Raw genomic sequence first — 10325 nt, 5'->3', positions numbered from 1 at the left:
GGACGAGACTCCCTGTGAGGTATCTGCTTGTCTGATTCAAGGGGAAAGGGCCTCTTGGAAGGGTGCAGTCGTGTAGGAAACATAAGTAGTTAAGATATGATCGAGCCTGGATATGTGTTACAATATATCAGCTCAAATCGACTCAACAAATTACCGAAAACCCTCTGACCAAAGGCATCAAGATTTTCATCGATTCAAGCTCAGATTATGTATTGTACCCGTATGTACAATGTGAAAACTCATAAACCACAGTCCCAAACAACAAACACAGAGGTAGTCACTACACTGGACCCAAAACCTTCAAACCCGAACAGGAAACTCTCGTCTAAACACAATCGAACAGTCACACAGACAGGGAGTCCACACAGTAGCTGCAAAACCAGAGGTTTTATGGCTTAATCACCAGATTCATGAAGAAGGAGAAGAGGCAGAAGACACAGAGTCGACAAAGAGAGAAACCTAGAAGGTTCGACAGAAAATATCACAAAGAGGCAGAGAAAATATGACTCAAAATTAGGGCAAAATGTCTCAGACCCCGTTTATATATTAATGGGTCATCACCGTAGATGTTAGGTTAAGTAGATCAAAGGGTCCAGAGCGACACACGTGGGTTATTGTGTTTGGGCCGGGTTTCATTTGCTTTCAACATTGAATTATTTGGACAATGGGCTGGGTAGTATCTGTTGGACCTTTTAATATCATCATTGCCCAAATGGACTGGACACACGAACATTTTTTATTTTTATTTTTTTGGCATCACAGCCCAATAATATGAATTCGAATCCAGCTAATGTAGTTAGCTAAGAATCTTCTAATTGTATGCATAAATTTGTTTTCTCATTTTACATTATTTTTTACGAGTACATACGAGTCAAAAAGCACAAAACAGGACTGAGGTATGGCTGTTTTGGGGTTCTAATGCAGATTTTGTGTTAATAAGAGGTGAAAATATTGGTTTTGTTGAACAGAAACTTGATCTGTACTTGGATTTTTGTTGTCATTACTGTATGTTTTCAAAATCTTGTTCATTATATTATCCGATATTCAGTAAATAGATTTTTCACTCGTCTAAGAAGTAGCCATTTCCTTAGAAATTCAAACCAACTGCTGTTAGTGAATGGAAATGTCATTGACATATGCACGCAGTGACGCAGGTACCTCTGCTCCTATTTTACCTCTTCTGAGTAATTTTTCAAAACAGTTATATTTTAGTGACCTGGCTGATCACTTAGACTGACCACTGTTTGAGTTCTTTGTTTAGGGGTGTTGGAATTGACAGTTTTGATTGCAATTTTTGTCTTCGATTCTGCAATATCATTGGATGCGAATAGATTATGTGAGTGGTTCAAAGACATTGGGATGGATGTTCTCGAGGAAAGAGATCATCGGCACAATTAGGAGATAAAATTTCATTGCAATCAAACCCTCTACTGAAATCGGAGGTTCGATCCCCCTTTTTTAAGGAAGAAACTGGAATCTCGGAAATCGACTGGATCTAGATTAATTCTTGATTCTTGAATTGGAACAATGAGAATCTGACTTTAGAATCAAATGTCATTTTATATATTTTTTTTAATTTTTTCACTCTGACTAGTGATCCGGTCGAACAATAGTAAGTCTGTAAGGTCAGCAACATAACTATTTTTCAAAGCTCAAGTTTTAAGTGTCATAATCAATGAGATTTATTCATTTTGAATAATTAAATCATTTCACTATCATTTATAGCCATTCTTGATCGTACTTTACGTGCTGCTCGTCACGTAAATGCTTCTTTAGGCGTCAAAGTTAGAGTCAGAGTCAGAGTCAGAGTCAGATTCACGGTTAAAATTGGATGCTAATAGAAGTACGTCATTCTAAAGTGTCTTGGATGGTCAACATCTCCGCGTCAAGCGTCAATAAATAAAAATTATGGGTGGACCCACACCATAATTGACAGTTCAGATTTCATTTGATTTACAGTGATTGCGTGGATCAGTTTCGTTTACGAAGTATAATGAATGGTTCATTGTGTAAAAATACTCGGATTGATCCATCCGACGTCCAAATCTAACGACGATGAGAGTTTTCGTTAGATTATAAATGGTCTGATCATCGAAATGAAACTGTTACTGTCGGTAACTTGAATTCGCGATGAATTTTTGAGCCATTTGAAGGGGGGGGGGGGGGGGAAAAAAAATAAAATATTTTTAAAAAAAAAAAAGCAAATGAATATATACGAATTTTAAATATTTATTACTCTTAAACTTTAATTTCCAAAATTGGTGATAGATGTGCAGAGGCCTATTTGGCTAACTACGGATAGGCCATAACCTACAAAACTATTTAGTTGGGTGTTGCGTGACGGACAGGGCAAAATCAACAACCATCATTCTGTAACAATTTAAATCATTAAATTTCACTACTTTGATATTTAGTCCTTGTTGGAGTCCTTCTTCTTTTTTTTTTATTTTTTATATTTTTTTAAAGAATGAATTTTTGAATAGTGTATTGATGGAAAATGTGTGGTTAAAAAATAAGAAATTTTTTTGAATTTTCATGTAATATTATTTTATTGAAAAATGTGTGGTTGAAATTATGTCAAAATATTATTGAAAAATGTATTTTTCTAAAAAAATGGGACTCAAACAAGGGCTTAAAAAATAAAAATAATAATAATTAAAAGTACAGTTTATTTTTTAGTCAAATTTACTATATAATACTATTACTCAATTTGAGCAAGTGAAGTAGCCATTTCAGGGCCCATCGACAATTACACATGCAGCCCTGTTTTTTTCTACTCTCTTTTTGCACTGTAAGAAGCACGTGCAGGCCAGAGGCCTACGTGGGTGCAGGTGGACGTACACCAGGCACCAGCGACTGTCTATAGTCTCACATTTAAAAAAAATAAAATAAAATCATAATGAAGAGTGCTAAATATACACGTACTTTTATACAAAATGGTTTACTTACACTCACAATTATTCTTGAGTTGAAGTTAGAGAGCAAAGCCATCAAACAACTTAAAATTCATTTCCAATTTAACTGAAATTTAAGCGCAGTTCTAAAATTTAAGTTGACAATTCCGTCAAGTAAAAATCTAAATTCACATATTTATACAGGTGTATGTTTTGCATAATTTAAGCCGGTCAAATATAATTTTTATTCTCATATTTTTGTATAATCCACAACTATCACGTATTTATTATTCTGCTTTCCACAGGATCCGCGACTTCTAATCAAATACGATTACTCCCAAACATGTTCTAGAACCTCACTCTTGAAAGGTTCGAATTTCATCCACATTATACTACAAAAAACTTTAAAAAGCACAATCCAAAGTTTTCTAATTTCTTATAAATCGAAAAGGGGTAATTGGCTCAAAACACCCATGACATTTGCTCTATTGTGGAATATCAATATCCTTTTATTTTGGCAGAGAATTCCCCGTATGATATTTTTTTTTGTAGGATACAACATTTTCTCAATAAAAACATTGTAAAATGACAAATGCACCATCCTCTTTAATTAAAACAAAAAGAAAAGAAGAAAAAATAAAGAACTAATTGTAATTGTGGTCTCACATTTTTCAAAAAATAAAAATAAAAATGCAAACTAGTCCTAAATAAATAATTAAAAAACTAAATGAACATACAAGTTAGTTTTTCCTTCTATTTCATCTTCAATGAAATAAAAATTAACTTGTACGTCAATAATAATATAAACAAAAGAAAATAAAGTGAAAATTTTATTTATTTGATTTTTGAATAAAATATAAAAATAAATTTATACATCAATTTAATTTTTTAATCATCTATTGGAGATTTATTTGTATTTAAAAAAAAAAAATTGGATTACAGTTGCAATTAATTCTTTATGGGGTGTGTTCTCAACCAAGATTTTGATAAATTTTAAAAGATTATATTACTAATGAATTTCATGAATTTGAATATATTTCCACAAATTCTTATTAAATGTGGTGGAATTTCAAAAAAATAAAATAATCTCAATTGAGGATACCTTCCTATTTTTTCTTTTTCTTTTATTTAAAAAGTAGGACACATTCATCATTTTGCACGATTTAATGAGAAAATGAAAGGCGAAGAAAAGGTCGTATATAAAGTTTTTCAAAGAGGGTCGGGGCTTGCCAATTACCCAATCGAAAAGGGATGTACGTTGTACAAAATAAAGTTGAAAATATTTATTGGGACCCCCTCTGCCCTGAAGAGTCTGTCTGACGTGGTTTGGACTGTGGTTGAGTGCCGACTTTTGGTACTGAAATATTAGCAATTTGAGTGAAATTGCGGTGCAGAGGACACACGCAAAGCCTGGTTTGAATATGCATTTGCGGCCTGTCATTTCACTTTCACACACAGTCCCCACACATTGTTCGAATCATTACTCTCTTCTTTATAAACTCATCATCATTTCTGCCCTTTTCAGTTTTCTTCGCTTTGCTTGATGATCCATGTTTTGTAGATGTAGATAGAAGAAGGGAATGCAAGAGAAAAATACTTCACTATTTGCAGATTTAGAGCAAAATGAACCAGCAAGAATTGCCTCCAAAGAAACCCAAAGGTGGGCTCATTACCATGCCATTCATTATTGGTAAGGTCGACTGAACTGAACGTGTCATTTCTTGAATCTCGAGGCCCAAATTTACTAAAATCTTGTGATTTGTCTTTGTGGTTTGGCAGCAAATGAGGCATTTGAAAAGGTGGCAAGTTATGGGTTGTTACCCAATATGATATTTTATCTGACGAGAGTATACAATATGGGAGTTACAAGAGCTACCAATATGATCTTCTTCTGGTCTGCAGCTACCAATTTCATGCCCCTAATTGGGGCATTTGTTGCTGATTCATTTCTGGGTCGGTTCTTGACCATTGGCTTTGGATCTATCGCCAGTCTTTTGGTAAACTCTTTTCCCTGTTTGCGAATTATTATTTAATTCTGCTACTAGTATGGTATGGTATATTATTATTTTTATTTATTGAAGTTTGTGTCATAAAGTTTGAAAGTTTCTCATTTGTACAGTACAGTGATTCATTCGAGCCACTACCGAGATATACAGGGTTTTCCGTTTTCGGGTGTACTGGAAAGTTAATTTCTTGAAATTATGTTGAGGTTTACCATTAAAAAAAGTAAATTTTGTCAGTAATGAGTAATGCTATTTATCCCACTACGGTTATAACATTCAACATATCATTTAGCACAACCTGAACTAAGCCGGTAACCTTGTTCAATAAATATAAGTTTGAAAATTAATACAAGAAAACTGGTAAATACTTGTTCTTCAGCACAGCCAAACATTCAATACAGTATCATGGCTCTTGCAGTAATCTGGTTTGAGATTAGTACTATTAACTAACATTATTGCATCAACGTTTTTCATTTTTTTTAATAATTTTATATGGAGAGAGCACTTAGGTTATTACATTAATGCTGCTATAGATTCTTCTCTTTTGAGTAAATGTTGTTTTATGTTCTTGGCCTGGGTAACTTGTCCTCGTGAGCTGATGAAATTAATACTTTTCGTGATTACTTTGGGTCGAGCATTGAATGAAATTTATTCTATTCATGTAAACTACAATTTGAGCACCAAGTATGGTGCCAATTTTACAATATGCTACCAAAAGTTGTTGCTGGTGAGCGATGGTGCCACCGTCGATGTTAAACCTTGAATAAGTGAATATTCGTAACAAAGACATCAAGGGATCTCTTCTATGCTCCTTCAATGCTCAAGTTAGCAAGTGGAGAAATGCATTATCACATATGTAAAACTGGATAGGATCACGTACCTTTTGTGAGGTGAGAGAGGCCCTACTCATACAGGTTAAGAGCCTTATGGCGGCTTGGGAGTTCCAGCATATCGGTTATCTGCAATTTTCAAAGTATTGATTTTGAAAGTTTATAAATGGATCGATTTTGAGTGGTTTTAGTAGCGATTTTTAAAATTGTCCGACCTTTTCTTGGAAGTTTATTACTCACTGGTTCTGAAATTTTTTTAAAAGAATAAAATTACATATGTGTTTCTTAGTAAAAACTTTTGATTTATAATTTCTCATATGAAATTTTTTACTTATATTAATTTTCTTACATATAAGTTAACATTTAACTTTAAAAATTGAATAAAATTAAGTATCTACTTAAAATTTTAAGTTAATATATTTTTTACTTGTAAGTAAATTTCATAATCATAATTATAAGTTATTTTATTCTTCTAAATATTTTAAGTGAATTTTTTTACTTATATGTACCTTTTTATGTAAGTGAATTTTTTTTATCTTATTAGTAGTATTTTTATTTTATAAGCAATTTTTTTTTTTTTTACATAAAATTGGTTTTTTTAATTATATGTAATTTTTTAATTTTATATATATATATATATATATATATATTTATATATATTTTTATTTATTTATATATTTATTTATTTATTTATTTATTTTTATAAAATTTAAACTCGCCCAAAATCGGTTTTCATAATTGCTGTCCCGCATTCTGAAAATTTAACCAAAACGAACATCTTCGCACATAGAAATGCGTGACACATACTCGAACACCCAAACACTTCATTCAGCACCCATTCATGCAACATTAAACGTGTAGTGCCTAGGCTATCATGCAAAATATGATTGATGACCTAAGAAACAAACTAAACTTAAACAAATTCCTAAACTAATGCAATGCAATAAAATAAATTTAAGGATACAGTGGGTTGCCTCCCACTCAGCGCTAGGTTATAGTCGATAGCTCGACTTTACCATATTGTGTCATTCTGGGTCCCTAGAGGCATGATCTTCAGATTGGGCCCCGAGCCCAATATCTCCATCTAGGGAAGAACCATTATTTGGTGGGCTCGTTTGGTTTTTGCCTGGTCAGCATAAGCTATTCATCAAACCAGGTGAATTATGTGTGCACTTCCACAAATGCATGATCCTGAATGTGTCTCTAAACAAAGACTTGTCTGAATGTTCTATTTCATTTATCAGGGGATGATCCTTCTATGGCTAACAGCTATGGTTTCCAAAGCAAGTCCTTCACCTTGTGATCAATTGGCCCACAGCTGTAAATTTCCCTCACAGGCACAATATGCTCTCCTGATTTCCTCATTTGGCCTTATATCCGTTGGTGCTGGTGGCATTAGGCCATGCTCCTTAGCATTTGGAGCCAATCAGCTAGACAAAAGAGACAATCCCAACAATGATAGGGTGCTAGAAAGCTTCTTTAGTTGGTATTATGCTTCAGCAGCTGTTTCAGTTCTTATTGCTCTAACCGGCATTGTTTATATTCAAGATCACTTGGGATGGAAAATAGGTTTTGGAGTTCCTGCACTTCTCATGTTTGTCTCGACTCTACTCTTTTTCCTTGCATCATCATTGTATGTCAAACAGAAAGCAAGCAAGAGCTTGTTTACTGGCTTTGTGCAGGTCCTTGTAGTCGCATACAAAAACAGAAAGCTAGCGCTTCCCTGTAACTCAAATCTTTATCATCATGAGAAAGGCTCTGAACTTACCATGCCAACTGACAAGCTAAGGTACTATGATGAACTCCAAAAATATTAGTATTATTTAGCATTGAACGTTATCCATTCTAATTCGCTCATTGTTCGTTTCTATATTCCAGGTTCTTAAACAAGGCTTGTATTATCAAGAATCCTGAAGATATATCTTCTTCCGGAGTAGTTTCGAACGGGTGGAATTTATGCACGATAGAACAAGTGGAGGAGTTAAAAGCACTTATAAAAGTCATCCCTATATGGTCTACCGGGATAATGGTATCAATAAACATAAGCCAAAGTTCATTTCCCTTGCTTCAAGCTAGCTCCATGTATAGACATATGACTTCAAGCTTTGAAATTCCAGCTGGCTCCTTTGGGATGTTTACGATCATTACTATATCGATTTGGGTTGTTCTATATGATCGTGTAATTATACCACTGGCATCGAAACTTATAGGGAAGAAAGTGCATCTTGGGGTGAAGTTAAGAATGGGAATTGGGATTTTCTTCTCGTGTATGGCTATGGTAGTTTCCGGCACAGTGGAGCACGTTCGTAGGCGCAAGGCAATCGAGCAAGGATTATCGAACAATCCCCATGCGGTGGTAAACATGTCTGCAATGTGGCTTATACCTCAACATATCTTAAGTGGACTAGCAGAGGCTTTTAACGCAATCGGCCAAACGGAATTCTATTATTCCGAGTTCCCGAAAAGCATGTCGAGCATTGCATCGTCGCTGTTTGGGGTCGGGATGGCGATAGCAAACTTGCTTGCTACTGTTATACTCAGCTCTGTGGATAATCTTACCAGATCACAAGGGAAAGAGAGTTGGGTTTCTAGCAACATCAACAAGGGTCACTATGAGTATTACTATTGGCTTCTTGCAATTATGACCTTCGTTAATTTGATTTATTTTCTTGTTTGTAGCTGGGTTTATGGATCTTGTGTTAATGAGGTAGCAAAAACTAGTACTGAAGGAAATGAATTGGAGGAGGAAAAATCATCTGTACCAGGAACACCACTTGGGGTATTGATGTCTTAATTTCTATCCTATGATCTTGATTGTTGTACTTGATGTAAAATTACATGTTTTTAGTCGTACATTTGGTTACTAGCATATGCAAATTTTGTGTACAATTCGTTTTTATTTGAAAGCAAGTCCACAATTGTGACGAGAGTCTATCCAATACTACATAACAAATGAACTCGAGTGCATAGTTATCTTATCAAACAAGCTATCAACGAAATATATAAAAAGATTATTACACAGAACCACCTGCTTGAAATGCAACTCAATTTACCAGAAAATGTTCTAAATTATTCAAATACAGCAACATAATAAAATCATCACAGAAGTAATTCCAATTGAATCCAATCGTCTCTCTTTCTTTCATCAACTCACCGGCTGCTCAGATTCCAGTGGAAGCCCAAGCTCCTGCTCCGGCGAATTCTCCTTCACCTTCCGCGAGTTTCGACTGGGAACTGGAATCGCCAAAAAACTCTTGTTCTTGCTAATGGGCTTGCTTTTTTCCAGCTGAACAATATCCCCAACTTGGAATTGGTTCAGTGGGTCATGGACTTGGTACTTCTTCTTGATTCTAACCCGGCGCTTGTACTTTGGGTGTGGAGCAAGGCGCACAACCTCCACGGCTACGGTCTTGTCGTTGGTGGCGCAAACTACCTTGCCTTGAAGGGTCCTCATCGCTTTGATCACCGGGAGGAATGGCGGCTGCTGCGGTGGTGTGACGGCAGAGGATTTGAGGAGGTGGGAGCAGGGGGTCGAACCATGGATGAATTGGGTGGTGAGGGATAGGGATTTGAATTGGGGGACTGAAGCCGAGGTCGGAAACATTTTCTTTTGGCTTGAAGAGGATAGGGAGTGAATTCCTATATCCCGTACACGGATAAAAACGTGTATTCAAAAAAGCGATTTCTAGTACAGCGATAAAAACGTTAAGCTGGAGGTATATAGTTGGGAGTGTTGTTGAGGTATTCATCATTTTTCAAATTCATTTAAATTTTGAAGAAGAGTGTGGGTGAACATTTGTCTCCAAATCCTTGAATCGCATCAGTAGACAGTATTGAACCAAACTGATGGTGTTGAAGAATTTTTCTCATAACTAGTTGAACTAGATCAAAATCGGACATTTTTAACATTTTTTTGGGAACCATCGATTATACCTTCTACTAAATGAAAAATATTAGTACTCACCCTCCTAGCATATTCAAAGAAAATCTCTAAGTATTACAAAACATATTCAAAAACAAGAGACGCATTACCCTAATCGAGAATAGGATTCGACATAAATTATTGAATTGCTATATTCGGTTAAATTCATATTCCCTCTCAATCCAATTATCCAAATCGTCTTCACTCTTCTTATGATCCCCTTCAATTTTAAGAACATATTTGTTTCTTTGACCAAGTCTTCTCGAAACTACAAACCTGATTGTTCTCCGTCAATAAAACAGAATTTTAATTAGATATTATACCGCTCGAAAAAATTAAAAAGAAATTCATTAAGTGTTGCTTAATCAAAGACAACCATTGTCGATACATGTAACCCCATCCCCACCATAGAAGACACCAATAATTCTTACTACCACCATTCATTGTGCTTCTAGTATAACGTGCGTACTCAGACAACGGCATTACACATCTCATTCCACAAGCCACCACCTCAAAAGCAAGGATGGGAAGATGTTAGAAAAAAGTTAACATTTTCCTTTTATTTTCCCTATTTTATATTTATTTGATGCTGGCAATAATCTTTCTTCAAATTTTTAGATGACTTCTATACAAAAGGATGAAAATGCACCTACAATAAAAGGTTTGATTTAAATTA

The 10325-nt window shown here is 34.9% G+C and overlaps 2 protein-coding genes across 2 annotated transcripts; one reads left to right on the top strand and one right to left on the bottom strand.

Annotated features, from left to right (window-relative positions):
- The first annotated feature begins 4350 nt into the window (after positions 1-4350).
- LOC111368017 (protein NRT1/ PTR FAMILY 1.2-like) lies at positions 4351-8549 on the top strand. Its single transcript, XM_022989180.1, has 4 exons — positions 4351-4584; positions 4674-4891; positions 6972-7516; positions 7606-8549. Exons 1-4 carry the CDS (start codon positions 4518-4520, stop codon positions 8519-8521), a joined length of 1746 nt encoding a protein of 581 aa, XP_022844948.1. The 5' UTR covers positions 4351-4517; the 3' UTR covers positions 8522-8549.
- A 117-nt stretch (positions 8550-8666) lies between these two features.
- LOC111368018 (30S ribosomal protein S17, chloroplastic-like) lies at positions 8667-9376 on the bottom strand. The gene has a single exon (XM_022989181.1). The coding sequence runs from the start codon at positions 9329-9331 to the stop codon at positions 8873-8875; it is 459 nt and encodes a 152-aa protein (XP_022844949.1). The 5' UTR covers positions 9332-9376; the 3' UTR covers positions 8667-8872.
- Positions 9377-10325: the final 949 nt, after the last annotated feature.

This window comes from Olea europaea, chromosome 18 (genome assembly GCF_002742605.1).
Source record: "Olea europaea var. sylvestris chromosome 18, O_europaea_v1, whole genome shotgun sequence".
NCBI lineage: Eukaryota > Viridiplantae > Streptophyta > Magnoliopsida > Lamiales > Oleaceae > Olea > Olea europaea.
Note: the sequence above shows the minus strand (reverse complement) of the source record. Positions and strands in the feature narration are given on the sequence as shown.

Coding starts and splice junctions, on each gene's coding strand:
- LOC111368017 (XM_022989180.1), top strand. CDS start 4,518: ATGAACCAGCAAGAATTGCCTCCAAAGAAACCCAAAGGTGGGCTCATT. Junction 4,585..4,673: donor TACCATGCCATTCATTATTG/GTAAGGTCGACT, acceptor GTGGTTTGGCAG/CAAATGAGGCATTTGAAAAG. Junction 7,517..7,605: donor ATGCCAACTGACAAGCTAAG/GTACTATGATGA, acceptor TCTATATTCCAG/GTTCTTAAACAAGGCTTGTA.
- LOC111368018 (XM_022989181.1), bottom strand. CDS start 9,331: ATGTTTCCGACCTCGGCTTCAGTCCCCCAATTCAAATCCCTATCCCTC.